This window comes from Mustela putorius, unplaced genomic scaffold (assembly GCF_011764305.1).
Source record: "Mustela putorius furo isolate JIRA1106 unplaced genomic scaffold, ASM1176430v1.1 tig00000695_pilon_pilon_pilon, whole genome shotgun sequence".
Lineage (NCBI taxonomy): Eukaryota > Metazoa > Chordata > Mammalia > Carnivora > Mustelidae > Mustela > Mustela putorius.
This window is the reverse complement of record NW_025421447.1, coordinates 7,180,752-7,207,018: the sequence shown is the minus strand read 5'-3', so window position 1 is coordinate 7,207,018 and position 26,267 is coordinate 7,180,752. Positions and strand designations below refer to the sequence as shown.

Genomic DNA, 26,267 nt, shown 5'->3' with positions numbered 1-26,267 from the left:
CCTCTCCCCACCCCCCCTTATCCTGGAATGCGGCTCCAGGATTAGGCACCCCCCAGCCCGAGGAGCGGACCAGCGCTCTGGACATTCCACAGGCGCCTCGGGGAGGGGCTCGCCCCGCCGGGGTCTGCGCAGCTGGGCCCCGCAGCCCTCCCCCGCGTGCGCGCCCCGCGAGCTCCAGCACGTTATCAAAACCGGGTGTTTTTCTCTGATTTTATTTTTCATATTAATATTCTCACACAAAAATCACCGAAAATAGGGGTAGGGTTGGGAAGACCCCTCTGCCCCTAGGGCAGAGAGACAGTGCAGTGCGAGGGGGCGGGGCTGTAAACCCCCCAGCCCTCCGCAGCCCCAGCGTGGGAGAGAAAAACCACCCACGGAACAAAAATAAATCCCCGGAGAAACTCATCCCGGGGTGTCCCTGCCCCAGTGAGGCCCTGGCCCTGGGCTGGTTCACGCTTAAAAAGAAAAGGGGAGGAGGGGAGGTGGGGTGTGAGGGGATGGTCCGTGTTTTTAAAATTGGCCGGGGCTGGGAAGGACGGGGTTCCTTTCCTCATAGTTCTTTCTTTAAAACTTTAAATTTTTTTATTTATTTATTATTATTATTATTTTATTATTTTTTTACAAAATACCATTTCAGTTCCCACTTCTTCCCCTACAGTACAGGAGTCGCTCACCCTCAGGCGGGGCTGGGGTTGGGTCGGGAGTGGGGGCCTGGTCCAAGAAAGTGCAGGACGTCGGGGAGGGGAGCGGGTTTGAGCACCATGAGAGCCCGGCTGGCGCCGCGGGCGGGCGGGCGGGCGGGCGGAGACGGACGGGCCGGGCCCGGACACACACTGGGGCGCAGGGAGAGGCCCGCGGCGGGCGGTCCCCGGAGGGGCGGCGGGATGGCTTAGGGGAAGGGGGGGTGCGGGAGGTCGGGTTTTCCCAAAAATGAATAAATAGAGGTGAGTGGGACTGTTATAAATTAAAAACAAAACAAAACAAAAACCCTAAAAAACAAAACAAAAACCCAGAAAATACAAATCATAACCAAGTGAATAAACAGAGACATGTACAGGGGTCACAGCTAGCATTGGAAGTAAAAAAGGAGGTCCTGGGGGAGGGGTAAAGCCCATAAAAAGAATCTCATTAAACCTCGGCTGCCGTAACGTCTATGTACATGCACGGGCCGCGTGCCTCTGCGCCCGGCGGGTGGGCGGGCGGCTGGCAGGCGTGAGGGAACCCGTATGTGACCCCCGCCGCCGCCGGAGCCTGGTCCTTGTGTCTCTTGCTAGAAAGGCCAAAGTCGGTGAGGGGAGGCGCTGGTGGGCGAGGGGCTGCCAGCCCCCTCCCCCGTCTCCCATTTTTTTTCCTTTTTTCCTCTTATTTGTTAAAAAAAAATTTTTTTCTTAATAAATTAAGTGAAGGGGAGCTGCCAATGGGGTGGAAGGGCTGGGCCCGACCCCCTTCCCGGCCAGAGGCGGGACCTAGGTCCAGCCCAGGCGTGTGCTGGTGGCCCCGCGGCGCCCTGCGCGCGGGCGGGCGGGGCGTCCGGCCTCATCGCGACGTGCTGGCGGGGGCCTGCAGGGAGAAAGCGGGCATCGGGCTCAGCTCAGCGGCGGGCTGGGCGGCGGCGGGTGCGCCGCGGGAGTGGAGAAGGGGAAGAGCCCGCCCGCCGCTGCCGCCCGCCCGGGCCTCACCAGCGTGAAGGCGTCGTAGGCCTGCGCCAGCTCCTCGGTGCGGTACTGCTCCAGGACCACCACGCCCTGCAGGCCCGCGCTGCGCCGCCGAGCGCACGCTTCGCAGTGCACCAGGTACGTGTTGCGGCTGCCGTTCTCGCTCGTCACGAACAGGATGTTGAACACCTCCACCTGGGACCCGGAGCGGGGCCATCAGCTGGGGGGTGGGGGCAGTCCCGGGGACGGACAGGGAGGGGGGCAGTCGGGGGCGGGCGCACTCACGTCGCACTCGTTGCAGTAGTAGGCGGGCTCGTCCTTGACGCGGCCCTGATAAGCGATCTTCTTGCCGGCGCGCACCAGACTCTCGCGCTGCACCTGGCAGTGCTTCATGGACTGCAGGAGGCAGAACCTGCACACGGTGGGGGCGAGGGCGCGGTGAGGGCCAGAGGGGGATGGGGGGGTCACAGTCCCTGACCTGGGCAGCTGTCACAGCTGACATTTCGTGTGGCTTTCGTCTACTTGGATCAGAGAAGAAGAAACGGCCTGGGAGCCGGGGCCCATAGCCATCCCAACGCGGGCACAGTGCGGGACACGGGGTAAGGTGGGGAGCCGGGTGGCGCTGGACAGGGAGCACTAGACCGAGGCCTGCTCAGGTGGAGAGGGTCTGCTTCCCACACGGGGCCCTCACTTGATCATCTTGAACAAGTCCGGGTCGCTGATCTTAACCGTGCGAGCCACGTTCCAGGAAACGTGAATCATGGGCACGATGGATTTGACGTTCTTCACCTCGTTCCACTCATATCGTTCCAGGGCCAGCTGGTACTGATAAGCTGCGGGCCAGGGGGGCGGGGGGGGGGGGGAGACTGAGGATGTGCTGCCAGCCGGGACCGTGGCGGACAGGCCCCTTCCTCACAGCAGGCTGCACTCCCGCCCCGCATGCCCCCGCCCTCTCACCAGTGAGGGGCCCCACGTTCCAAGCGATGTTGTTGCACCAGCCGGTGGCCTGCACCCAGTGCACAGTGCCCGCATTAATCCACACGAGGTCTCCGGGTCGCTGTACGAAGCGGTACACGGGGATATTGGAAGCATAAAGGTCATCCAAGATCGGCCACCAGGAACCAGTCAGGTAGTCCACACCGTGCCTGCGGGGTGGTCACAGGGTCAGAGGAGTAAGTCTGAGGACCCCGGGCCGGGCCTGTCGGACGGGCGGAGGGACGGGAGGGAGGCAGGGCGGCGCGCACCGGTCGCAGAAGGCGCTGATGGTCTCCCAGTAGTGCTCGTGCACCGCGAACCACTCGCAGTCGCCAGGGCCAATGTTGATGTTGACGGAGCAGAAATTGTTGTTCTCCTGGTGGCCTGCAGGGGGCGACAGAAAACGGCGTGGCTGGCCGGGGTCAAGCCTGCGCTCCGCGCCCGGCCCACCCTCGCACCCTCATTGGCTGGCGGAGGCCCTGGTAGCAGCCCCGCCCTCCGCCCCACCTCGCAGGTACGCACGCCCCTGCCAGGAGCGCACCTGGCGTCCGGCTGCCAGGGACCTTCATGTACAGCTGCACCGTGTTCATCCCCAGGATGGTGTGGCCCACGTGGCTCAGCATGTTGCCGGTGGACGTGACCCGCATGAAGGCGGGCAGCTTCAGCAGCTCCTGCAGCTGGGGCTTCCACCTGCGGGGGCAAAGGTGCCACGGAAGTGAGAGGCTACCCGCCCCCGCACCCAACTCTGCCCACCAGGCGGCGCTCTGGTCCCGCCCCACTGACCTCTTGGCATCAGACAAGTCGATGTTGGTGCCGAACTTGATGATGTGATGGTTCTTCGGGTCGGGAGCGCTGCTGGCAGGGCAAAGGGCGCACGGGTTGGTGGAGAGGCACGAGAACTAAGGAGTGGGGAAGGGGAGGGCCCAAATGGACCTACCTGGGAGGGGTCCCTGTGGTGCTGTCTGGCTCCTCAGACTCCTCATCCTCACTCTCCTTCTCCTCCTGCTTGGCCACAGAGGGGTGGGCGCAGGCCTGGGTCAGCACCCGCCCCGGGGTGCCCCCATCACAGCCCCCAGATCCCTACCCCTGGGTCCAGCCAGGCGTGCGTCCCTCACCTGCAGGGACTCCTGGAAAGACGAAGCCTGGTACTGTGCGTACTTGGCAATGGTGGTGTGGGAGCGGGAACTCTCGCAAGGCCAGATTTGCCGTGTGCCCGTCAGATCCCAGTTTTCATCCGAGGGCTGCTGCACCTGCGTGCGTACCTCCACCGTGTGCTCGCCGCTCGCTTCCACCAGCGTCTTGGTGGAGAAGAGGCCCAAGTCTGCAAGGGAGGACCGAGCAGGGCGTCGGGGCAGGGGCAGAGGGCAGGGAGCGTGGGCTTTCTTACTCCCTGAGCCTCTGATGCAGGGTTAGCCCAGGAGGACAGGGGACAAGGCCAGCCCCACAGGCAGCTGGGGCAGTTGGCCCTTCCCAGACCAGGCTCTCATCTGGGTCACCCCCAACGCCACCTCCCAATGCTGCCCTGAGCCGGGGCCCCTCCAGCCATGTCCTTGGGTGTGCACGGAGCCACAGGCACACGGCACCTGGCACTCAAGAGGTGCTCAATGAATGGAAGTTTCCTTAAGTCATCACTGGATCCAAGGAGATGGGGTGAAGTGAAAGCCTAGAAAGTGCTTCCAGGAGCTCAGCGGAGAGAAGGGAGGCCATGTGGGGAGAAAGGACGCTCTGGGTACACGGGAGATGTGATTTTTATGCTTCTGTGTGGTTTCCCTTCCTACGTTTGTAGCTTTGTCTGAAATTCTGCACAATAAAGGACTGGAAGAGGGAAAGCCTCAAACCATGGGCTGACCCAGGCCCTGTGTAATCCGTGCCCTCACTCTCACTGCCAAGAAAACTGAAAGGGACTCCAGCCGGGTCCTGAGATACATCCCTTTCCCTCTGCCCGCTGCTGGGGACACACACAGATGGGAGAAAAGCCTGAGACCGGCAGACCCATCACTGAGTACGGCCTACGTAGGACTGAGGAGGGCTTGTGCTGGCCGCCAGCCGGGGGTCTCCAGGTTCGGGGGCCCTCAGATGGCTCTGCCCCACACCCCCTGCCACACTCACTGAGCCGCAGGGAGCCCGCCAAGCCCCGGATCACGGTGATGGGGTTCCGAGGGTCAGTACAGAACTGCAGCAGCACTGGCGAGAAGGCATCCCGTTTGCTCTCCAGCTGCAGCAGGAGGAGACAGGGCAGGGGTGAGGCTCGGGGCCCACCCCCACCCCCCACCGGCCCCCAGCACGGATGCGAGTCTGATGGCAGGGGTGGCCCACGTACATAGATGCTGGGGGTGGGCGGGTTGAGTTTTTCCCGGGGCAGCTTCTCCTCTGTGTTTATCTTCGGTTTCACAGACTGGGCAGGGGAAAGGTAGGACTCTCGAAATTTCCCTTTCACCTTGGCGTTCCTGCAGGGAAGACAGACAGACGAGGGCAGGGCTACCAGGGTGACCTGGCAGGGGCAGGGGGTCCCAGGCGCCGGCCCCTCACTTACTTGCTGGCGCGCACCACGTCGGCGGCGCAGTGGCTGATGGTGAGGTCTGCCATGCGCAACCTCCGCTCCTCCACCTCGGAGGCCATGAAGGTCTCCTTGTCGCCGCTCTCTACCTTGATGAGACGGATCTTCAGCTCCTTGGGGGGCCCCTCACTAAGGGAGCGCAGCTTCAGCATGTCAGCGCGGCTAACACCAGGGGGCCCTGCCGCTTCCTCCCGGGCCTTCTTCCCAGGCCCGGGGGTGGAGGGGGGCATGGGCTGGGCAGAGGGTGCAGGAGCTGGTGGAGGGGCCGGAGTTGCCGGTGGCTTGGCCTTGGAGGCCCCGCCGAGATCAGGCCGGGCCTTCTCGCGCCCCTGGATCTCCTCGCTCTGCAGGTCCAGGTTGCCCAGCACCCGGCGGCTCTTCTCTTTGGGGGCCTTGGCCTTGGTCTTTGCCCTGCCCTCTCGGGGCCGCCGACCCACACCATCCTTGCAGGCCCGCCGGTGCCGCCGGTGCTCCTTCTGGTGCTCCTTCTGCCGCCGCTTGCCGCTGCCTGGTCCTGCCACCGCCCCCACCCCACCGCTCTCCTCCCGGGCCTGGGCAGGAGGCAGCAGTCGCTCAGTCCCACTGTCCACCGGGCCCGCCACGTCCACCGGGCCCGCCGCGTCCACTGGGCCCGCCAGGTCTGTGGTGCTCCGGCCCACCCGCTCCACGAGGGTCTCACAAGCCCGACTGATCTCTTCTAGCACCTCAGACTCAGACCGAGCAGGGGGCAGAGGCAGGGGTGGGGGTGGTGGGGCGGGGGTCATGGGGCCCGGGGCTGGCTCTTCGCCCGCCCTGCGCTCCCGGGCCCAGGGCCCGCCTGAGGTAGAGAACTGAGATGACGAGGAAGCGGAGGGCTGCGGGGAGCCCTGGGCGCTGGGGGCCGCTGAGGTGGGTGGTGGGGCGGTAGCACCTGACGGGGGGCCGGGGGAATACTGAGTGGTGGCCAAGGGCCCGGGCCGGGTGGCAACAGCTGCTCCAGACCCCCGGTAACAGTACTTCTGTCCCTCCAGCACGGAGGCCAAGGACTTGAGCAGGCCAGCCGGACCGGCCGCTGGGGGCAGCGGGGCGGCCGAGGGCGGGGGCTGGGGTGGGAACTTCGCAAGAGGCGGCGGCGGTGGCAGGGCTGGTGGTGGCTTCTTCTCCTCTTCCTGGGTGGCTGTGGCGGTGGTGGCGGCCGTGGTGGTGGTGGCGGCGGAGGCGGAGGCGGTGGCAGCCGGGGCTGTGTCACTGGGGAACGGAGGCTGCAGAGATGGAAAGGGCTCCTTCAGGGGGGGCGGGGGGCCCACACCTGCCTCCTGCTGCTGCTGCTCTTCCTCCTTGCGGATGGACTCGTCCAGCATCTTCATGATGTTGGCCAGCCCGTCGGGGAGGATCTTGAACTCGGCCGGCTCCTCGAACTGGTCCTCCAGCGGGGTAGGGGGAAAGTCGAAGAGCCGCGGGCCTCGGGCAGGCAGGTCCCCAACCCTGGGCGGCGCAGGCTGGGGGGCTTTATTCAGGGGGCCTGGCGACGGCCCCGGCCCCACCTCGGGGGTCTTTGGGAAGGAGACCCTGGGCCGAGGGCTCTCCGGGCGCCTGAAGCTTCCTGAGGTATTTTGGTGGCAGGAGGAGGGAGGAGCTGGGGGCAGGTTAAGAGTCAAGGGTGCGAGAGGTGGGTCCTGGGGGCTCAGTGTGGGGCTGGGGGGCCGGGGAAGGGGGTCTAAACTTCTGGCCAGGTAGGGAGGCGGGGGGAAGGACACAGGCCCCGTAGGGCTGCTGCTGCTGCTGCTGGTGGCTGGGGGGGCGGGAGGGGTGTGCGAATCCTGAGTGCCCACAGAAAAGCGGGGAGCCGGAGGCCCCAAGAAGCCCTCGCGGTGGGGGAGGGGTGGTGGGGGAGGACGGGGGCGTCCCTCAGCCCCGAAGAAGAGCTCCTCTAAGATCTCCCCGTCCTCACGGGCTGCCCGGCAGGCCGGGCCCTTCAGCCAGGCAGGGGGCGGTGGGGGGCGCAGGAGACGGGGGCAGGGTGGCGGAGGAGGTGAGGGGGGCCCGGGCGGCAGGGACAGGTGAGGAGTGGCAGCGGGAGCCGCCAGGAACGGTTTCCGACTGCTGTGTGCCGAGGGCCCCAGGCGGCCTTGGTGAGAGGAGACGTCCAGCGCGGGGGTCTGGTAATGGTCAGCGCCGGGCTGCGAGAGGAGGATAAGGGTGGCGGGGGGGTCAGAGTGCCACTCCAGCTCCCCCACCTGAAGAGGAGCTCCCAGGCCGGTGCCCCACTGCGCCCACCGCTGGCACTCACGATGCCTGGGCTCGGCTCCGCGCCCCGGAGACCGGTGTTGCTGCTGCTGCTACTGCTGCTGCTGGTGGTGCCGGGGAGGCCAGGGGGCCGGGAAGGGGCGTAAGGCACGCAGGCGGTGGTTGCTGCTGGTGAAACGCTGGAGTCCATCCGCGACCTCTGAACTCTGCTCTCTCTAAGGTCACTTCCGGGGGGACGGGTGGCAGGCGGGCAGCCATGGCTCTCTGCTCCTGGGGGGCGGGGGCCGGGGCCTGGGGGTGCGGCCGGGACCAGCCGGTGGCCAGGGGGGTGCGCGGTGTAGGCCGGAGCCGGGTATGGATACGGGTGGGGCAGCGGGTGCCGCTGCTCCTGTGGGAGAGGAAGGAGGGCCACCAATGAGGGACGGAGGACAGAGGACGCAGGCCTGGCACCCAAGCAGTGAGGGGCAATGGACGGGAGTTCACCTGGCGCTCCGGGGGTGCCGAACCCTTGCGCTCGGGGCCCCAGACGTCTCCATGCAGGGTACTCCACAGCCCTGGCTTGGTCAGCTGAAAGGGAGGGCTAGTGGCTAGGCCAGGCAGGGGTGGGGGCGGTGGTGGCGGCGGCGGCGGTGGCGGCGGTGGCAGTGGCGGTGGTGGCAGCGGCAGCCCTGGGGGAAGGCCAGTCTAGAAAGACACAGAGTGTGAGACCCTACTCCGTCCCCCAGTCCGGTCCGTCCCCCAGTCCGGTCCTCCGGCTATTTCCCTGCTCAACTTTCCACATACAACCATACCTGCTCTGAGCTGCAGCCTCTCCTGCGCTTGCCTCCAGGGCTGAGGCCCTCATCCCCCGAGGGGCCTGAGAGTGCCACAGGAGGCACGGGCTGCACCACTGGGGGTTCAGCGGCTCGCTTCACTGGGGGACCTCCCCGCTTGGCCCCGTAATTCCGCTTGTGCTGAAGACAGAAAGGGGAGAGAGAATGACACAGCTCCATACCTGGCCCGGGCCTCCTCCCTAGCCCAGCCGGCCCCGGTCTCACCTCGAGGTGCAGCAAGTTCCACACTTGTTCCAGGGGAGGCAGGACCTTGGCTCGGTGCTGGCAGGAGCCGGCATGAAAGTTCCAGAACTGGGCCTGAGAGCAGAAGCACACATTAAGATGAGGGTACTGAGCGCGGAGGCACAATCCTGCCCCCGTCCCAGGGTCTGCCTCATCCTACCTGCTGCAGTCGCCCAATGCGGGGCCCCAACTCAGCCAAGCTTCCTCCGTAACGAAGGGCGCTGTGGTAGCAGCGGATGGCCTCCTCACTGTCATGCTCAGACTCGTACAGCTGCCCAAGCTGCTCCCACAGCCCTGGCTGGGCCGGCTCTCGGAGCAACGCCTGCACACAGCCATGCAGGGATTCCAGCTTCCCATGGAGGGGTCTTGGGGAGGGGGTCCTACAGAGCAAAAGGGGTTGCGGACGTTGGGGTCAGGCTTCGGGGAACTCTTCCTGGGCCCCAGACTTACCTCCCATCCCCAGCACGTTTGAATCTTCACTCACCCTGGAGCATAATATGGTTTGTTGGGGTGCCCGGAACTACTGCCATGTGAAGGGGGTAGGGGCGCAGAGAGGGGGGGCTGCCCGATGCTGGCAGAGCACCTAGAGAGAGAAGGGGTCTGTTAACACGCAACAACGTTACACAGTCCTGTCTCTACCTAGGAAGGAGGGGACTGAAAAGCTAAGAGAGAGCAGCGGAGGACGACATTGAGGTCCACAGAATGGCAGAAACCCAGAGAATGACACAGAGACTGAGGAGTTGAGGGGATGGGAAGGGTGCCTGGAGACAGAGAGAGGCCCCAAGTTCTCACCTGCCTCCAGGCAGCCATGCGCTACGAGGAGGGGGATGGGGCGGGCAGGAGCTCCAGGCCCCAGCACAGCTCAAGCCCCCAAGGGCAAAGGCTTCCCGTGCAGCGCGGGCCCCTGGAGGGTCCACTGCCCGATGCATCCAGCCTGAGCCAGGGAGAAGAGATTACAGTCTCAGTGGGGGCGCAGCCTGAGCCAGCAGCCTGCACACCACCAACCCGCACCGGCCTGTCCCTTACCAGGTCAGCAGTGGCCCCAGGAGCCCTGGAGATCGGGCACGGCCCCCTGCCCCAGCTCTCTGGGGCGACGGTCCCGCTCCAGCCGCTCTGACAGGAGTGCCCACTGCCCCCAGACGGCCACCCAGAGCCCTTCACAGCCAATTCTACAAAGGAGAGGAGGAGAAGGAGTGAGGTGAGCCGGCCAGCACACGACAGAGGCCCGGGGCTGGGCCGGGTGGTCATCTGCACTGGGCGTCCGCCCCGGCTTTCCCTGAGGGGAGGCCCCCGGCGGCCCAGGGCGACGGCGAGGCGCCGGGACCGAGGGCTGGGAGCAGCCCAGGCGGCCGGCGGCAGCTCGCAGTCGGGAGCCACTGGGGCGGACGCACAGCGGCGCGGCTGCTTACCCGGCCTCCGTGGGAGCGTCCTCTCCCGGCGTCGGCGAGCTCCCGAGATCTGGCCAATCACAGGACTTCCTCTCTCCCCAGCGAGCCAATCATCACCCGTGTCTCCGCCTCAGTAACAGCCTGGCCGGGACCAATGAGAGCGAGGTGAGCCCGGCCGCTGCCGGCCGGGGGAGGAGGGGCGGCGGAGCCGGTCAGACGGGCTCGGCCTGGGGTGACCCCGGTGTGACCCCGTGGCTCCCACCTAGGGTCTCCACCTCGGGCCCGGCGCTCGGGCCGGCGGCGCCGGCGGGGCCCGGGACCCTAGCGCGAGAAGGCGGCGAGTCGCACGCTCGGGCCGGCCTGGCGGACGGCGCTACCCGCAAGTCCCACGCACCCGCGGAGCCACCGGCGCTCACGCCGCGACCGCCCGAAGCCGCCCCGCGCCCCGCCGCCGTGAGACCGACTGACAGCCAACGGACACCCCGCTCAGGCAAAGGGGTCGCTCCCCTTCCTCACTTAACCCCGCGCACTGCCTCGCCCCCCACCCCGAGTGCCTCCGGGAGCTGCGGAGGGCTGGCCGGTCACGGCGACTTCTCCGGTAGCCAGACCCGCCCGCGCCGCGACCTGAGCGCCCCATCCCCGACGCCTGACCCCATCCCAAACCACGGTCAGGCCCCCAGCCTCGTACCCAGTTCCTTGAGCTCCTCTACTTCCCCGCCTGTCCAGACCTTCAATGCCAACCGATCCCCCAAACCAAAATCTCCCTTCAATCCCCCCAACTTGTGAGAAGTCGCGCACCGCGGTCCCGAGTGGCCCCTCTCGCGTGGCTCCCGTATCCTCTGTGCCCTTCCCCGTCGGGGCCACGCGGTTCCCCGCGGCCCACGTGGCCCCCGCCCCCCAAGGGAGGGGGGATTTCGGGGGTTGCCCGTGACGTGGCTACTTGCGCAGCGGAAGCGGCGTGTGTAAGTGTAAGAGGGGGGTCCTTCGGGAGGGAGGAGGGCGGGGCCCGACAGGCGGTGACATCACCCCTGTCCCACTCTCACCGCCCACTCCCTTAAAGAACCCAGAACCCGTTTCACTTCCTCCTTCACCGCCACCCCCCCCCCCGCCCCTTCCCGTCGGTGCTGCCTCGACCCACGACGGGCGCCTCGCTCCCCTTCTGAGCACCTTCCCTTTGGCCCCAGTTCTTCCCTCTCGCCTCTCTGAACCCAGGCTCCCCGTCCCCGCGCCTCCCCGTGGCCTACCCCGCGTCCCTGCAGGTAGGGCGCCGGCTCCGCTCCCGGGATCGGTCCATTGAGAGTCTAGAGTACAAAGAGCTGCGAGAGGCGAGCGTAGAGTACAAAGCGGCGGGGGCGGGGCCAGCGCTCCAGCTGGAGCTCGCGCCGGGCAGGAAGCCGGGGGAGAGCGCGCTACGAGGGGCTGGGGGCGGCTGGAAAGTTCGCCTTCGCCGAGAGAAGTCTGCGCCGTGGGGAAATTTCCACCCAGCCCGCAAGGGCAGGCGGGTTTCTGGGGAAAACAGTCCTCCCTCCGCGGGGCAAGGTCGTCTGTTTACAGGCTAGCTCTCGGACCCCGCAGGTCCCGGCGCGCCCTCCCCGCCGAGGCCGGCTCACGCCCGGGCTCTGCGGACCCTCTCCGCGGCTCTGGCGGAGTTCCTGCCCTGAGCCCTCTCTCCTCGCCACACAGACTTTTTCTCTCAGTTCCCAAGCCCTGGCACGAGCAGAGCGCTTAACGCCGGTCCCAGTGTAGCCCCGGCCAGAGTCCCCGACCCAAGTCCCGGACCACTCAAGGGAAGACGCGGTGGGGAGGGGAGACCGGGGGTCCGGGTATCAGGGGAACAGATCCCCGCTTGCGAAGGGGCGCCCAGGGCGCCGCCAGTTACCAGGAAATGCAGCTTCCCCTAGTGCGATGATGACACTTCCCCTCCACCACTTCCCCTTTCCCACGGGGAACTGACTCAGCTTTCCCTAAAGCACTGAGCCCCGTTCCTCCAAGCCCGTTTCCACCTTTGTCCGCAACCCCCCACGCCGGCACTCAGAACACAGCAGCCCTCACTGGACAACAAAAACTTCCTGTACACTAAGCACACACTCACTCTCGCCAACGACCACGGATCCCTGTCCCCACCCGGGACCCAGGCGCCTGACTCCCCCCCGCCACCCCCCTCCCCACACACACCATCCGCCTCCCGTACAAAGACCTCCCTCGGGGTCTGATTCAGGCTCGGGGTGTGGGGGGGGGGCGTGAGTCACCCAGAAAACCTTCCCCTATTCCCACTGACTGACTCAGTCCCCGCCTCCCTGAACACACACAGACACACAGTCAGAGGCAGACACAACTCAGCCCACACACCGCTCACCACCGGTCCCGCGGAATTTCCCCTCTCGTCTTCCCCCACGACGGCCCCTCCCCGCGAACGCCAGCCTAGACGCCCCGCTCACACCTGTTCCCGCAGGCGGCTCGCGGTCCACTCTCACCTCCACTCTCGCTTTGGGGCAGGAATAGCCCTCCCCGACTCCCGGTGTCCCTACTAACCGAGGGGAGGGGACAACCACGGGCAGGCACAAAGACATACGCCCACAGACTCCTCGAAGGCAGATGAGAGGAAGAAGCACGCGGCCGGAGCCAGGCTGGGAGGACGGTATACTTCTGGGGCAGACATTCCATTCCAGCCTCTCCCGCCCGCCCCGTGTCTCGGGGGCCAGCCGCCCAGAAAGGGTTAATTCTTCTCCTGCCGAGGCCACGCCCTCTCCATCCGGGCACTCCCGGCTGAGCCCAGCTCCGCCCCTTCCATCCGGGCTCTGGACTCAGGGACTTTAACCGACCCCCTCCCCCGCAGCCCCGAGAGAGACCCACTCCATCAATCACACCCACTTAACCCTCTGCGGTCTTGAGCCCGAGACGCCCCTCGGCGCAGCGCTGGAGCCGCGCGGGGCGCGGGCTGAGGGGCCAGACGTGCGCACGCAGACTCACATGCCGGCCACAGACAAGACCCCGCAGACACGGTGTTCCCCCGCAGGCGATCGGCAGACGCGCGCCACGCGCGCCGAGCGGGGGCCGGTCCCGGAACGCCGCCGCATCCCGGTCCCCGCCAGGCCTCCTCCGGCCCGGTGGAAGCGAGGGGTTACAGGCTCGCTTCTTACCTGGGGGAGGGGGAGGCGGAGGGGAGGGCCGCCGGCTGGGGCGCCGCTGTGACTCAGCCGCCCGGGCAGGCCGCCCGCTCGGGATTCCCTTCCCCAGCCTTCCCCCGCCGCTGGCCCCTCCCCGCCCCCCACCGAGGAGTGACAGTGCCGGCCCCGGCCCGCTATGTGTCACTGCGAGCCTTGTGTCTGCCTCTGACTGGACCGCTGTGTTCCCCAGTGTGTCTGACAAGGTCGGCTGTGTGTGGGTCCCGGTGTCTGTCTCAGTGCACCTGCATTATCTGCTCATCTTGTCTCCTTCAGGGCCTGCATCGGACGCGTTCCTGTCATTATGCCTGCCTACATGACTCTGAAGGGCTGTCTCTGTCTGTGTGTCTGCCTGGCTCCTGTCTCGGTCTTTTGTCTGGGTCTGCCTCTGCATCACTTGCGTGATCACGTGTGTCTCTGCACATGCCCTTCTGGGTTTGCCTTCATGTTCCTGAACAGAGTCTGGGAAACACTGGAGCAGGCTGACCCTGCTGACTCCTCGCCTCACTGCCCGGAATCCTGACGCTTGCTGGATCAGTGATCCTTCTGTTTGAGTCAAATATTTGGGCGTCTGTCTGCCTTCAATCAAGTTCTGTCCTATTCCTTAAGGTCCTTGCTTATCCTCCCAGCTCCCTGCAGCTCCCATTATGATGGTAATTGCTAGCATTTCGTGAATACTTATTACATGCCTGCCACCGTGTTTAAACACTAAACATACATTTTTAAAACGTCCCCCCACCACCACCCCAAACCTAAGGTAGGAGGTACTTTTTTTTTTAACCCCATTTTACAGATGAGGAAATTGAGGCTCAGAGAGGTTATGTAACTTCGCGAAGTTCACTCTGCAAGAGTGGAAGGGCTGGGCTTCTTCCCAGGGCCTCAACTCTTTGCACTCTTCTAGAAGGCCTCTGTCCTAGTCTCCATCCCTTGGTTTTATCCTCACAGGCCATCTCTTGGGTCAGCCTGCCCCCGGGGTTCTACCAGAGACATCTCTACCATCCCAAATGTCTCACGTCCTCTACAGTGGGTGTGGGCAGAAGACTGTGTAGCAGATCTCAGAAGCCATTGCTTTCTTGGCAAGAGAGCGCATTCAGTTAACACATTCATTCAACACAATTCCACTGAGGTAACCCAATGTGCAAACCATCCTGCCAAACAGAGACACAGAGGAGAAAACAGTCCCACTCAAAAATTCAGTGAGTAGCGGAGAAGAGCGGCACACGCTCGGAGAACTCAAGTCCCGGCTTAGGTATCATCTTTTCTCCTAGAGAATGAGGGATGGAAGCTTGGCCTACAGAGCCTCAGGCAGAAAACTGGCAGAAAGAGAGAGGTGAGGAGAAGAGGGCTAAGACTTAAGGTGCTGGGCAGCCTGCAATCGCTGTAGTGCAGTGGGAACAGGACGGACCAGAAAGGGATCTGGAAGGAAAGGTGAGATGCCACGATTGCCATGGCAACAGTAGGCGCTTGTGCCAGGGGCCTCCACTACCTCTCCGAATCAATTTCCAATCACCATCCACAAACCAGACTGTTCAACAACTCTTCTAGGGCACCCCCACCCCAAGAAAAATCCCTCCAGGGTAGCTCACCTCTACCACACCGCTTGCAAACTCTAGCTCAAGTCCATTCAATAAGCAACTGACTTGAAGCACAGGGGTGTCCGGAGGGGGAGGGGGGGGCTTGGTGGTCGTGGAGAGGCTGTGAAGCACCGGGCTGAACCACTCAGAGGCAACAGAGGGGGGGCTCCATAAACCAGGAAGGCTGAACCACTCCAGCATCACATGGGGGGATGCATGCCACGAGCTGGACTGGACCATTCTGGGGAGTGGGCATGATCCAGACCGTACCACTCTTCCTCAAGCATGTGGCAGCGAGCAGGACTGTTGCGGGTTGGGGGAGGTGTTGCTCGGGGGCAGGACTTACCAGATGGAATCTGATGTGTCCTGTCTCATTGGAACCAGTGCCCCAGCAGTGGGGTGCAGCAGACCACTGTGGGTGGGATGGGTGGTACTACCGGGCTGGCATGGTGCCTGGGGGAACCTGAAAGAAAAAAAAAAAAGCCAGTTAGAAGTGGGGTCTCCCAGGCCGGAGTATCTTCCTGTGCTCCCTGTCTTCTTGAGGAGCAACCAGCCGCTGGTGGTCAGATGGGATGGGAGAACCTGTTTCTGTGGCAACCAGAAAAAGCCATCCCCAAAGTGGTCCTCCAGCCTTCTTCCCCTTTAGGAAGCAGCTTGGAGCAGGGGGTGAGAGGCACAGGCGATGGCATCTGTGTAGGTCGGCGGTGGACACCTTACTCATGATGCCTCCTGGGACAGACCCCTCCCGCTGAGTCCCGGGTCCCAGAGGAGCCCCGTCTGCCTCTGACCTCCACACCCAAGTCAGCCTCCATCCCAGCCCCAGGTGTGCGCACCCTGGCCTTCAGCTCAGCCTCCTCCCTCACCTTATCACGACACCAGTCAACCCCACCCTCTGGACTCTGCCCCCTCCCCTTCCCCCAGGCGGGCACAGGCAGGTCTCTGCGAGCAGCACAGGTGGCCAGACTAGACGAACGGGCCCAGCGGGGAGGAGCCTCTCTCCGAACAAGGACTGACTCCGGGCCTGGGTCTGGACATGGCCTCTGCCGCAAGCCTCCCTTCCATCCCACCCCTCAAGGCCATATCCTGTTTCTCCATCACCTCCTTCCTCTATGTGGCCCAAGAAGGTGACAGAGGCCCACCCCCTCCCCTCCTGTCACAGACAAACAGCTAGGTCTTTTAACAGAAGTCCAGGGCCAAGAATCAGGTGTCCACCTCGGATCACACCTAAGTCTTGCCCGTCCTCAGACTCAGTCCTCCTCAGGGACCCATGGTTTCTGCCTCCTTAGCAACCATGCTCGGCCTTTAAGGTCCCAGACACTCGGGCTCCCAGTGCAGTCTCTCCATTCCCTGGCCTTCCAGCCGACATCCTTCCCCCTGCCCCAGAGACTCAGGCCTCCAGCCCCCAACCTCCATGATGCAATGTGCAGCAAGGTGCCGGGGCTGCTGACGACACGGGCCGAGGGAGATGTTACTCCTGACCCAGGCGGGGCCCCTCCGTGTGCCAGGTCATGGGCAGCTGCAGGCTAGGGAGGCCAGACAGGCAAAGTTCTCCTGCTGGAGAAGGAATCTTCCAGGACAGAGATGCTGAGAATGTGTGGGGAAAGAGAGAAAGAGAGAGAGAGAGAGAGAGAGAGAGAGAGTGTGTGTGTGTGTGTGTGTGTGTGTAGTGTTTGTGTATGGGGTTGTGTTGGAGGGGAAGGTCAAGCCTAGAGAGAGGGGAGTGGCAGGCCTCAGGACACACCAAAGAAGGAGTGAGGGGCAGCCAAGGGGGTCACAGGAGTGTGTATGGGGTGTCTGGACACCAGAGTGGGGGGGAGGGGCCAACAGCCATTTAAAGGGCCAGCCCCAGAGCTTTAATCCCTCACCAGCCCTGGCCCCAAGCCGGAGGCTCTAATTCATCTGTCCAACAGCTGGGGTGGGTGTGTGTGTTGGGGGGGGGGGCATGTGGACGGGAAGGGAGAGCTGGGGGAGGGGCTGGGGCTTTCTTGTGCACAGAGCCAAACAACAAAAGGGGAAGCTGCGGAGCCAGCTCCAAAGTGCCCAGGCCTGGCTGCTGACCTGCAGACCCACCAGCAGTCCCCACCTGATGGCCCACAGACTCCACAGTCTGCACTCAAGGGCTCTTGGCCAAGGAGTCCAAGCACCCAAAGGTGGGGCCCAGGAGAAGGCCCAGGCTGAGTGCCTCCCTTCCCCCTGCAAGCTGTCACCCCTCCTTGCAGGTCTCAGCCACACCATCCTGGACCTGGCAGGCCCCACTACAGATCCAGCCTCCCCAGACGCGGCCTGCCGGCTCCCCCTCCCGCCGGCTCCGGGTGGCAGTGGCCACACCAAGCCTGTCCCTTTAAATCATTACCACCCCTGATTGTGTGCACAAACCGAGGGCCCTACCCCCCAGGCAGGCAGCTTGCCACCTCCCCCCCAAGAGTCCCCAGAAATGTGAGGGCCATTTAAAGGGACAACAGGGAGGCAGCCAGGTCTCCAACTGCCCCCACCCCCACCCCACACACACTCCCAGACCCTTTCCCCAGCGACACACAGCCCCTTGCCCCTCCAGAGGGCCCCCCAAATTCCGGTTCTCTCCCCACCCCTAGAGACTGCTAGAAGGAGAAAGGGGGCCAGAGTTGGGGGGGCGGGGAACAGGGGGAACGAGAAAAGGACAGGGACTGCCTCCTTACTCAGAGCCCCAGGGGACAGGTCGGAAGGCAAGCAAAGCCCAGAGAAGCAGCAAGACAGAGCCCCGATAGGTGCCGCGGGCAGACCTAGGGCGCAGAGGCTGCCGGGCGAGGGGAAGGGAGTCGGGCTGCACGAGACAGCGGCGCGGCCAGCAGGCGACAAGCCCAAGTGGGGGAGATGGAACAAGGAAGGCCAGGGGAAAGAGGCAAGGCCAGAGAAAAACGGGGAGACAGAATCGGGGAAAGGGGTCATCCGGGAGGGTGTGGAGGAAAATCCGAGAAGGGAGGGCGAGCCAGGCCAGGGTTACCTGCTGGGTGTCTGTCCCCCGGCGGTGCCCCCGGAGTCCGGGTAGGGAGGGGGGGAGCAGCAGGGGGGGGAGTGGGGGCTGGGGGGGCGGGGGAGACGGTCCCTCCTCTGCCTCCTGGGCCTGCCCCGGCGCTTGCAGCCTCTGCCTCCCTCCCTCCTCCTCCCCGTCCCTGAGTCCCGGAGTCAAACAAAGAACTGTAGCAGGCTCTCCCCAACCCCCTCCCTCCTCCTCCTCCTCCTCCTCCTCCTCCTCCTCCACCTCCTCCTCCCCTCCCTCCCTCCCCACCAGCAGGCTCCCTCCTCCTCCCTTCCGGTCTCTTCCTTTAACTACCCGCCCCCCCCCCAGCCCCCAGCACTAGTCTCCCTCCACCCACCCACCCAACCTTTTACACACCCCTCAGCCAAGCCCGGTCCCCGCAAAGAAAACTGTGGAGTCCCTCTGCTAAATGGAAAGGCCCCAGAGAACAACATGGGAGGGGACCCGGGTCTTGCTTAAAAATCAGGAACCACAATACAATTATTTTATTTTCACGGCCAGAGGAATAGTCTGAGTTGTTTCTTCTCCAAGAGGAGAGAAATAAAATTAATAATCCTAAAGAAAGCAATACAAATCTGACTAAAGCCCTCATCAAATAAAGTGCACAACGCAGGGAAAGCTAATCCCGAGCCCCCCTCCCTCCCACCCACCAAATTAACACCAACTCCCCACTCCTCCCTGACCAACTCCTGAGGTCCTGGCCAGGCTGAAGCCAGTGGAATAACCTTCATCGTAAAAATAATAACTATCCACATTTAACGAGAAAGAGCCTTTCCTAACAACCCTTCGTGCAGTATTTATTCTGTGCCAGGCCCTGTGCTAAGTGTTTTGCATAAATACTTAGCATAAATTATCTCAAACCCCCCCCCCCCCCCCCCCCCGCCTAGAAGGTATGTATTGATATTTAAATTTTCCAGATTAAGAATATAAGGCTCTGGAAGGTGGTGACCTTTCCAAGTCCCTATAGCCACTAAGTGGCAGAGCTGAGAAAGGAATCCGGGTCTGATCTGACAGCTCTAAGGTGCATTACAAGAAAAATGAATTTTTTTTTCCCAATTATTATAACCAAACCCCAGGAATTAACTCAATAGGGAAAAGCCCCGGCAGCTATGAACGGAGCCCTCCTCCCTCAGTGATCCACCCACCCACACAGAATAAAGACCCTGACTTTTCAGTCTGAGACCGTTTCCTGACCCTCTTCCTCACTGCTGGGGTGTCACTGATCCAGATCAGAGGTGAGCTACGGTCCAGTGACCCCTCCCACACCACACGCAGCTCTCCAGGGAGTTGCTATCTTGCAACCACTCACTCCCCCTTCAACTCAAAATGGGGAAAGGGGCAACAGGACACTTGGCAATGCAGCAGGTGGAAAAACAGAAAGACGGCTGGGAGGCTCTTTCAAAGGGAGGAATTGCTGGGAAGGAAAGCTCTCCCCACCAATCTGGGGCAAAATGCCGCAGGGTTCCCGTAGCCCAGCAAAGGGGCAAAGTCTTCGGGCCACACCACACCCGTGCCCCTCCCCCTCACAAAACTCCAGGCCAGGGTTTCCCACCTGCAGGCTGCTAAGGCCAAGGAAAGGGAGAGGGAGAAAAGATGGCACGGGGTTGGAACCGGACTCGGGGCAGAGGTTGGGGGGCGGGGGTGCGGGATGGAAAGGGGAGGAGGCCTCCAGCCTGGCATCCGTCCCAGGGCACGTGCACTGGTGACATCATCCCAGGCCACCTCTAGCACAGACCTTTGACCCCTAGGGGCGGAAAGGGGCCTTTGGCTAAGCTTCCTGGGAAATAGCCTTAGGAATTCTGGGAGCCCAAAAAGCAGGGGAGGGAAGGAACCCAGGCGGCTTGCCTTTATCTCTTCTACCCCCAATGCGGCTCCAGTCCCCGGGACTCGGACTTGTTAAGGCTCCTCCTCCCCGCCTCCAGCCCTGACCTCCCAACCCACATTTCTGACGGAGTCCCGACACGCCTCTCGCAGATACTATGCCTTCTCTCTCTCGGGCGAGATCGCGGGTGGGGGCCGGGGGCAGAAGGTGAGGGACGGGGGCACCGGGTCCCGCGGGGCTCCGTCTCCCATCTGCGGGATCCCCCGTGGCCCAGCCGGCCGCCAGCCGGAACCTGTCTGGGTCCCCAGCTCTCCAGCCCCTCCCCGCGCAGTTCCAGGGCGGAGTCTGTGGAGTTGAAACCAGGACACGGCGAGAGGAAGAGTTATATAACCGGGAGAAGCCGAGAAGGACGAGTGGAGACCGGGACACACAGCCCAGAGGGAGCCCCGAGAAATGCAAAGAGCACGGGGGCGAGCGGGGAGGACACGTTAGGGATGGAAAGGATTCTGGTGTGCCAGCCGAGGGGAGGAATTCCCGCGAAAAAGGGGCGTCAGGGCCCGCAAGAGGCACCTGGGCCGTCCGGGGCTTCCCCGTAGCGCCCTCCCCCGCCACCTACAGCAGCTGAGCCCAAGCGAGTGAAGCTTCGGGAAGGGGCGCAAACACCCGTTCTGTTCCCCTTAGGGAGGCAACCTCAGCCGGAGCCCGGGAAGGCGGCTGCGGAGCCTAAGGGGCCGGAAACCGCAGCTCCGCCCAGCCCACCTGGGAGAGTGGGGCGCCAGCTGGGGGGTGGGTGGGAAACAGGTAGCCGGCCCCGCCCACGCAGGGCTGGGCACTAAAGGTTCGAGACCCAGCGAGAGAGGACCGGCGAGTCCAGACGCCCAGGTCCCCAGAGGCTGAGGAGCGCAGCCCAGGACTAGTTTGCAAACACAGACTCAAATGGGGGGTGGGGGGACCGTGTGCCGCGAGCGCCGACTCGCCGCGCAGGCGCAGGGGGGTACCCGGGCGCGTGCGGAGGAGGGAGGAGGGTGGGCGCGAGCGTGTGGGAGTGCACGTGCGGGTCCCGAGCAGCTCCCTCCCGCCTTCCTCCTCCTCTCCCCCTCCCCTCGCCCCTTTCCTGTGGCTCTATGAAGCCTCCAGCACATTGGCTGCCAGGGCCCTGATGTCAGGGCCGTCCGCCCGAGCGGATTGGCCGGATGCGAGAGTTCGGGAATCCGGCTCCCGAGTCTGGCTCTCCAGTTACTCCGGCAACAGGGCAAGCAACCCCCGGGAGGGCCAGCGGAGCGGCGCTCGGGGCCGCGCCTGGGTCCCGCCTCCCCCGGACGGTCGCGGCGCCCTCCTCTGCGGCAGCGCGGCTCGCGTCGTCCCCTCCGTCCTTCCCGGGCTCTCCGGGTCCCGGGGAGCAGGCGTCCCGCCCTCGACCTTCCCCGCGGTCGGCCCGCCCCCCGCTCGCCACAGACCGCCCCCCCACGCCCGGTCCCCAGGTAACGGCCATCAGCCGCAGCAGACAGGAAGCGAATCTGCGTCGCTTAGTAACCAAGCCGCGTGCCCCCTCCCCACTATTTACCGCGGCCCGGGGAGGCGGAGACTGAGTCCCAGCCCCCTCCCCACCTCTTGCCCTTCGCCCTCCCGCCCACAATTTCCTGTGAGGGGCAGAGATGACAGGAAGCCAGAGGCGCACCCCCGCCCACCTTTCTCTCGGGCCGGGCGGGGGGCTTCGGCCGCCCTCCGGGCCACAGCGCCCACCCTGCTCCCGCGGCTCCTGCTGCGTGTCTCGCCTTCGCCATCTCGTGGCTGCGCTGGGAAGGTCCGCACGGAGCCGGCTCCGGCGAGGGCGACGAGCGGCCGAGTGGGGTCAGCCCAGGGATGGAGGGGCTAGCGGGGTGCGGCGGAGTGGATGGAGGCGAAGGCCGCAGCAGGGAGGCCGTTAGCCGGCGCTCCCGCCGTGAGGGGCAAGGCTGAGGCGACACACCTCACCGTGCGGAGAACCGGAGGGACACCCAGAGGTGGCCCCGGGCCCGGAGACCCCTGCCTGCCGGGCCACGCCCGACAGCAGGGGGTGGTCGCACCGGCCCAGCTGCGGACTCCGACCTTCAGTCCTGCCCTTCTGTCAGGAGCCGCCCCGCCCCGCTCCGCCCAGGGTCGGGGAGGGGAATCCCAGCCCGAGGGGGACTGGGAGCCCTTTCAGGCCCCTCTGGACACCTGCACCCCCAACTCTTCTGCCTCCCCGCTCTTACCCCATCCCACCCCGCCCCGCCCTCTTCTAGGGTACCCTGGCGTCCTGCGCCCCGGTCTCTTTTTAGTGCCTTTGCCAAGACCCAAACGTCCATCCCCGGCTCTACCGGTCCTGAGACTCGGGCGTCCCGACCCCTGCGCGGAGATGGGTTTCCCCCTTTCAGACGCCCTCGCAGCTCCCCGTTACCTGTTTCTGGGGAGTCCCAGGTGCTCAGGCTCCCCGAGGTCTCCCAGGGGGTCGAGCGGGCCCCCCCCTCTCCCAGGCCAGGGCCGGGGGGGGCCGCTCCGCCCCGTGGCGCAGTTGGATTTTCCAACACAAACACCGCCCCCCGTGCGCCCCAGCCACGCCCCCTTCCCCGTGGTCCCGCCCCTTCGCGCGCGGGAGTCCCTCTCTCGGGCCCCGCCCCGCCTTCTGCGGGTCCCACTCGCCTCAGCGCTGGTGCGCAGGAGGATGCCGGATGCGGGGTGCCGGGTTCGGGGTGCAACGTACCGGGTCCAGCCCCGAGCCCCGCCTGACAAACCCTTATTCCATTCGGATCACGCGCCATTCCGAAGTAAGCCCCGCCCCACCTGCTCAGGGCCAGCCCCGAAATTTAGCCCCTCCCGTTTCAGGTCCCACCGCCCGGCCCCTCGCTCAAGGCCACGCCCCCTTCCTCTCCTGGCCTCCTACTTCCCTAGCTCCTTCCCCATCCTTTAGCAGCGCGCGGGAGTACCTTCCTCCGTAAGGCCTGGGCTTCCTCCCTCCCCAGACTCCCGGCACCCCATTGAGAGGCTCAGTCAGGGCTACGGTTGAAGGCATTTTACTGCTCTGAGTTCCTATACAATTCTTCGTCCTTTATGGCCAGTACACCTAGCTGTCTCCCGGCCCCCATTCTGTGGCCCCCGTTAAGTCCAGCCTCCGTCCCCAGAGTCCCCGACCCTCCCTCAAGCCGGGAGGAAGAGGAGGCCTTGTCAGTTGTCCAGGCTCATGAGCAGAGCAGTGCCCCTCTTGATCCAGTGATCAGATGTCATGGTCCCCGATCGGAGGTCGATGCCGATGACAAAGGAGGATCGGTCTGAGCTGCCCGCTCGGTTGGGATAGTAATAGCAGGGACAGGAGTACATACCTGGGGGAAAGGAGAGGAGGAGGAGTCATATGTCAGAGCCCCGGGGCGCCTCGGAGAGAGCAGGGCCCCAGCAGGTGTGGGGGAGGGGCGGGGCCCAGGGTGGGTTAGGATCCAAACTAAGGACTGGAAGGCAGCCCACCCTTGGCGCTCTTCTTGCGACTTTCTGTAGGCCTGAAGTGGATCGTGGGCATGGGGCAGACAAGCTGCATGGGCTCCGCCTCTACCAAGCAGGAGTTCTTCCTGTCCCAGCCAGCGCCCTCCAGGTACAGGCCACGGACCCAGACTCCATCCTGGGAAGACACGTTGGAGGGTGGGGGGCAAGTTGGGGGAGAAGTGAAGACCTTTGGCTGCCAGCACCCCCAAAGTGTCATCTCTCTTCTCCCTTCTTAACCAGTTGTTTTCCCGCGGTTTACTCCCAGCACCCTCCCCACCCCAGACCTCTGCTCCCACCTTGGGCGGATACACTAGGTTGCTGTCATCCACGGTGGAAACAATGAACTCCCAAGAGAGGTTGTCCACCGGAATCTGGGGATTCAAGGGGGAGCATAAGGGAGGATCCTTAAGGAGCAGAGCAAATCCGCACCCCCAGCACCCACCCCCCATCCCGCCTCCCAGGCTGCTCGCTCACGCTCACGTTGTTTTGGCGAGCTGAGGACTGCAGCACTGCAGTGAGGAAGCCGGTGGGAAAGGTGAACCCAGACAGCCAGAAGATCACAGGAGGCCGGGCACGGCTGGCCCACAGCTCAAACTGTTCCACGCGCGTGGCCAAGTCCCGGGTCCAGGAAGCCAGTGGCTTCTGTGAGGGATATGCCTGGAGGAGGAAATAGGGCGTGTTACGTACTCATTGACTCTTGCACTCAAATCTTGATTTCGAGCGCTTGGGGCAGATCTGGAAGAAAATCTGCCATGTCAGCCCATTTCCTAGCTGCCCCTGGGCCAACCTCTCCAAAAGCCAGCTTCCAGGAAAGAAGCACCGACAGAGAGGGACACACAGTACAGAGCATCCTTGAAATGTCCTGGGGGTGGGGGCAAGGAGCTTGCCCTCAGTTTCCAGGTTAATTACTCCGTGCAAACCCAGTCTGTGAATAGCGGAGCTGGATCTCCGCCTTGAATCTCTCTGGCTCCGAAACCCAGGCACACCGCACGTTGCCATATGCCTCCCAGAACCAGGGGATGGAGGGCACAGGGGTCTGAGAGTGATGCAATCTTGCCTTTCCCCAGAGCGGAGGGACGTGGGCATCAAAGATGCAATTGAAAATCTCTTCGAGGCTTGTAGACATCACGATGAGGCCCTGAATGCCTTTCTCAAGGTCTGTCAGTGAGGATCTGAGCAGGGTAAGGTGGGAGCTTAGAGATGGGAGGGGCCTGGCAGAGCCATCCCTGGGCAGCGGGGCTGGGGAGCCTTGGTGGGGGAAGCCCTTTCCTCTTGCCCCCTCCATCTTACAGGATGGTCTCCATAAGCTTGTTGTATCTCTGGATCTCCTGCAGGAGGACCACATTGAGAGGAGAGGGGTCCATGGCCAGCAGTTTTCGGGTCCCCTCATAGTCGATCATTTCAGGGATCTTCTGTTTCACATCAGCGGCCAGCTCGAGGACCTGGCATGGCGGGAACCCTGAGTGGCGGGCCTCCTTGCTCACCCTCCCTCAGCTGTCGGCAGACTCCTACCTTCTCTTCCCGGCTCTGGCTTCCAGCCCTGGCAGGAGTAATCTGGGGTTGCAGGGACAGCAGAGTCTCAAAGAGAGTCCGTGCCTCAGTGATCTGGGAGGCCACGTCAGCATTGGGGTGCTGGCCAAAGGCCTCGGGGGGGTCCATGCCTGGCAGCATGCTGATGTACTCCTTGTAAGAGGCCAGGCTTCCGTCTTTGGGGATGAAATAAGCCTCCAGGACTGACAACCTGAAGGCCCCCGGCATGACCATCACCGCGCTGCGGGCCTTTGGGGCTCAGCACCAGGCCAGGATCCCAGCCACTCTGCGCAGCCCCAAGTTCCGCCCCTGCTCCTGCTCCCTTTCCAACCCCACAGACTGGGCCTCTTCTCAAACGCCCCCTCCCCCGCTGGCCCCAGTCCTGCCCCCTCAGGCGGCTGCTGTTCTCTGGGCCCGTGTCCGTGCCCCCTCCCCACCTCACCGGTGAAAGGGGGTCGACAGAGCCTGGTCACAGAAATAGTCGTTGATGTAGGTGGTGAGCAAGCGCCGGTCCCAGTCGTCTGTCACATGCCCACCGTAGTTGACACCGGCAATGAGGTACTTGAGGGCATCCCACGGGGTCTCCTCGTACTCATCCAGATAGAGACTCAGCAAGTTCTCTGACACCTGTGGGCGCCCCGCCCCCGTCCCCACACGCCGTTAAGGCAGGAACTCATCCAATGGGGGCTTTCTGTCCACGGTTCCACCGGGACCCCACCAGGCGGGCCTGGGGTGACAGGCCCCTATTGGTGCAAACCTCAAAGTCAGAGTCATTGAAGCCATAGATGATGTTCCAGCCAAGCTGCAGGAACTTTTTGCGCTCCAGCAACACAGAATGGAAGAAGCAGAGGGCAAACAGCAGCTTCTTATACTTGGCAGGTTTGGCACAGCGAGAAAATTGTGCTTCCGTCATCAGCTGGTAAAGACGTGTCATGTTAGCCTTCAGGCCCTGGGGACAATGCAGGACATTTTATTGGGATGTCCTGCATGGGATGACCTGCATCATGCTGAGCCCTGCCACTGGCACCACCATGTACGGTTGTGGAGGTTGCTCACTGCACAAGGACGCTGGCTGAAGGGGGTAGTGAAAGCTGAAATCCAGCCCTTGATCTGCATGCCAGGATGTGCACCAATTCACAGGACTAGGTGGGTGCCTTTCTTTCTTTCATCTGCACACGGGCGCTGTGTGGGCTAGTGGCAGCTCTACCTTCTTGTCCCACCCCCCCTTTTGATAGTACATGCAGCTATTAATGGACAAAAATCTATACGCAGCCATATGCAAAGTTTCAGGGTAGATTAAGGGGGTCATATCTATCTGTATGATAGATTTTTCAGACTTTGTGAACGCCCTCGTGGGTCAAGGTGGGCAGAGTCTCACTGAGGGGAAAGAGATAATGAGGCTGACAGGAGGGCGTTGGTTTCATGGAGATGGAAAGAATGGAAGGGATAGAGGCTCAACGCAGAGAATAAGTGAGAAGATGAGTCTAACTGAAGTCAAGGGCAAGGACCCAGGTGGGGTCAGAAGAGCTATGACCAGATGGAGCCATTAGGCCTTGATTCACCAGGAGTCAGAGGGCCACTCTCTGTTTTGGGTTTGTTTTTTGTTTTTTGTTTAGATTTTATTTATTTATTTGAAAGAGAGAGAGTGATCAAGAGAGAGAACACAAATGGGGGAAGGGCAGAAGCAGAAGGAGAAGCAGGCTCCCCCCTGAGCACAGAGTCCGATGTGGGGCTCGATCCCAGGTCCCTGAGATCATGACCTAAGCCCAAGGCAGACGCTTCACCGACTGAGCTGCCTGGTGCCCCTGGCCAC

At 63.4% G+C, this 26,267-nt stretch overlaps 2 protein-coding genes across 13 annotated transcripts in view; both read right to left on the bottom strand.

Annotated features, from left to right (window-relative positions):
* Nucleotides 1-196: 196 nt before the first annotated feature.
* On the bottom strand, nucleotides 197-21,976 carry KDM6B (lysine demethylase 6B). Of its 10 annotated transcripts, none has more exons than XM_045083325.1 (24): nucleotides 21,852-21,976; nucleotides 14,941-15,057; nucleotides 9,878-9,997; nucleotides 9,495-9,637; nucleotides 9,261-9,402; nucleotides 8,953-9,051; nucleotides 8,629-8,848; nucleotides 8,451-8,543; nucleotides 8,205-8,366; nucleotides 7,897-8,097; nucleotides 7,457-7,801; nucleotides 5,164-7,346; nucleotides 4,951-5,077; nucleotides 4,740-4,845; nucleotides 3,746-3,951; nucleotides 3,568-3,632; nucleotides 3,414-3,485; nucleotides 3,172-3,320; nucleotides 2,900-3,014; nucleotides 2,613-2,800; nucleotides 2,347-2,488; nucleotides 1,941-2,067; nucleotides 1,680-1,850; nucleotides 197-1,560 (listed from the first exon to the last, which is right to left on the bottom strand). In XM_045083325.1, exons 5-24 carry the CDS (start codon nucleotides 9,395-9,397, stop codon nucleotides 1,537-1,539), a joined length of 4,932 nt encoding a protein of 1,643 aa, XP_044939260.1. In that variant the 5' UTR covers nucleotides 9,398-9,402; nucleotides 9,495-9,637; nucleotides 9,878-9,997; nucleotides 14,941-15,057; nucleotides 21,852-21,976; the 3' UTR covers nucleotides 197-1,536. The 10 variants fall into 10 exon arrangements, with proteins under 10 accessions (XP_044939260.1, XP_044939270.1, XP_044939262.1 ...); XM_045083335.1 differs by having other exon boundaries at nucleotides 3,414-3,482; XM_045083327.1 differs by lacking the exon at nucleotides 21,852-21,976 and adding an exon at nucleotides 21,121-21,239.
* Nucleotides 21,977-22,448: 472 nt separating this feature from the next.
* Nucleotides 22,449-26,267, bottom strand: part of DNAH2 (dynein axonemal heavy chain 2) — a 78,115-nt gene continuing 74,296 nt past the window's right edge. For all 3 annotated transcript variants that reach the window (XM_045083301.1, XM_045083303.1, XM_045083302.1), the window contains 9 exons: nucleotides 25,212-25,403; nucleotides 24,897-25,081; nucleotides 24,437-24,665; nucleotides 24,215-24,366; nucleotides 23,982-24,096; nucleotides 23,405-23,581; nucleotides 23,221-23,295; nucleotides 22,910-23,060; nucleotides 22,449-22,770 (listed from right to left, as the gene is read on the bottom strand). In XM_045083301.1, coding sequence (XP_044939236.1) covers nucleotides 22,616-22,770; nucleotides 22,910-23,060; nucleotides 23,221-23,295; nucleotides 23,405-23,581; nucleotides 23,982-24,096; nucleotides 24,215-24,366; nucleotides 24,437-24,665; nucleotides 24,897-25,081; nucleotides 25,212-25,403 — 1,431 coding nt within the window. In that variant the 3' untranslated portion in view covers nucleotides 22,449-22,615. The remainder of the gene's footprint in view (nucleotides 22,771-22,909; nucleotides 23,061-23,220; nucleotides 23,296-23,404; nucleotides 23,582-23,981; nucleotides 24,097-24,214; nucleotides 24,367-24,436; nucleotides 24,666-24,896; nucleotides 25,082-25,211; nucleotides 25,404-26,267) is intronic.

Excerpts from the sequence above, each read along its gene's own strand:
- KDM6B (XM_045083325.1), bottom strand. The coding sequence starts at position 9,397 with ATGCATCGGGCAGTGGACCCTCCAGGGGCCCGCGCTGCACGGGAAGCC. Across the intron at positions 7,347-7,456 it reads CGGAGCCGAGCCCAGGCATC|CCCGGCGCTGACCATTACCA; the intron begins GTGAGTGCCAGC and ends CTCCTCTCGCAG. Across the intron at positions 3,633-3,745 it reads CTTTCCAGGAGTCCCTGCAG|GAGGAGAAGGAGAGTGAGGA; the intron begins GTGAGGGACGCA and ends GTGGCCAAGCAG.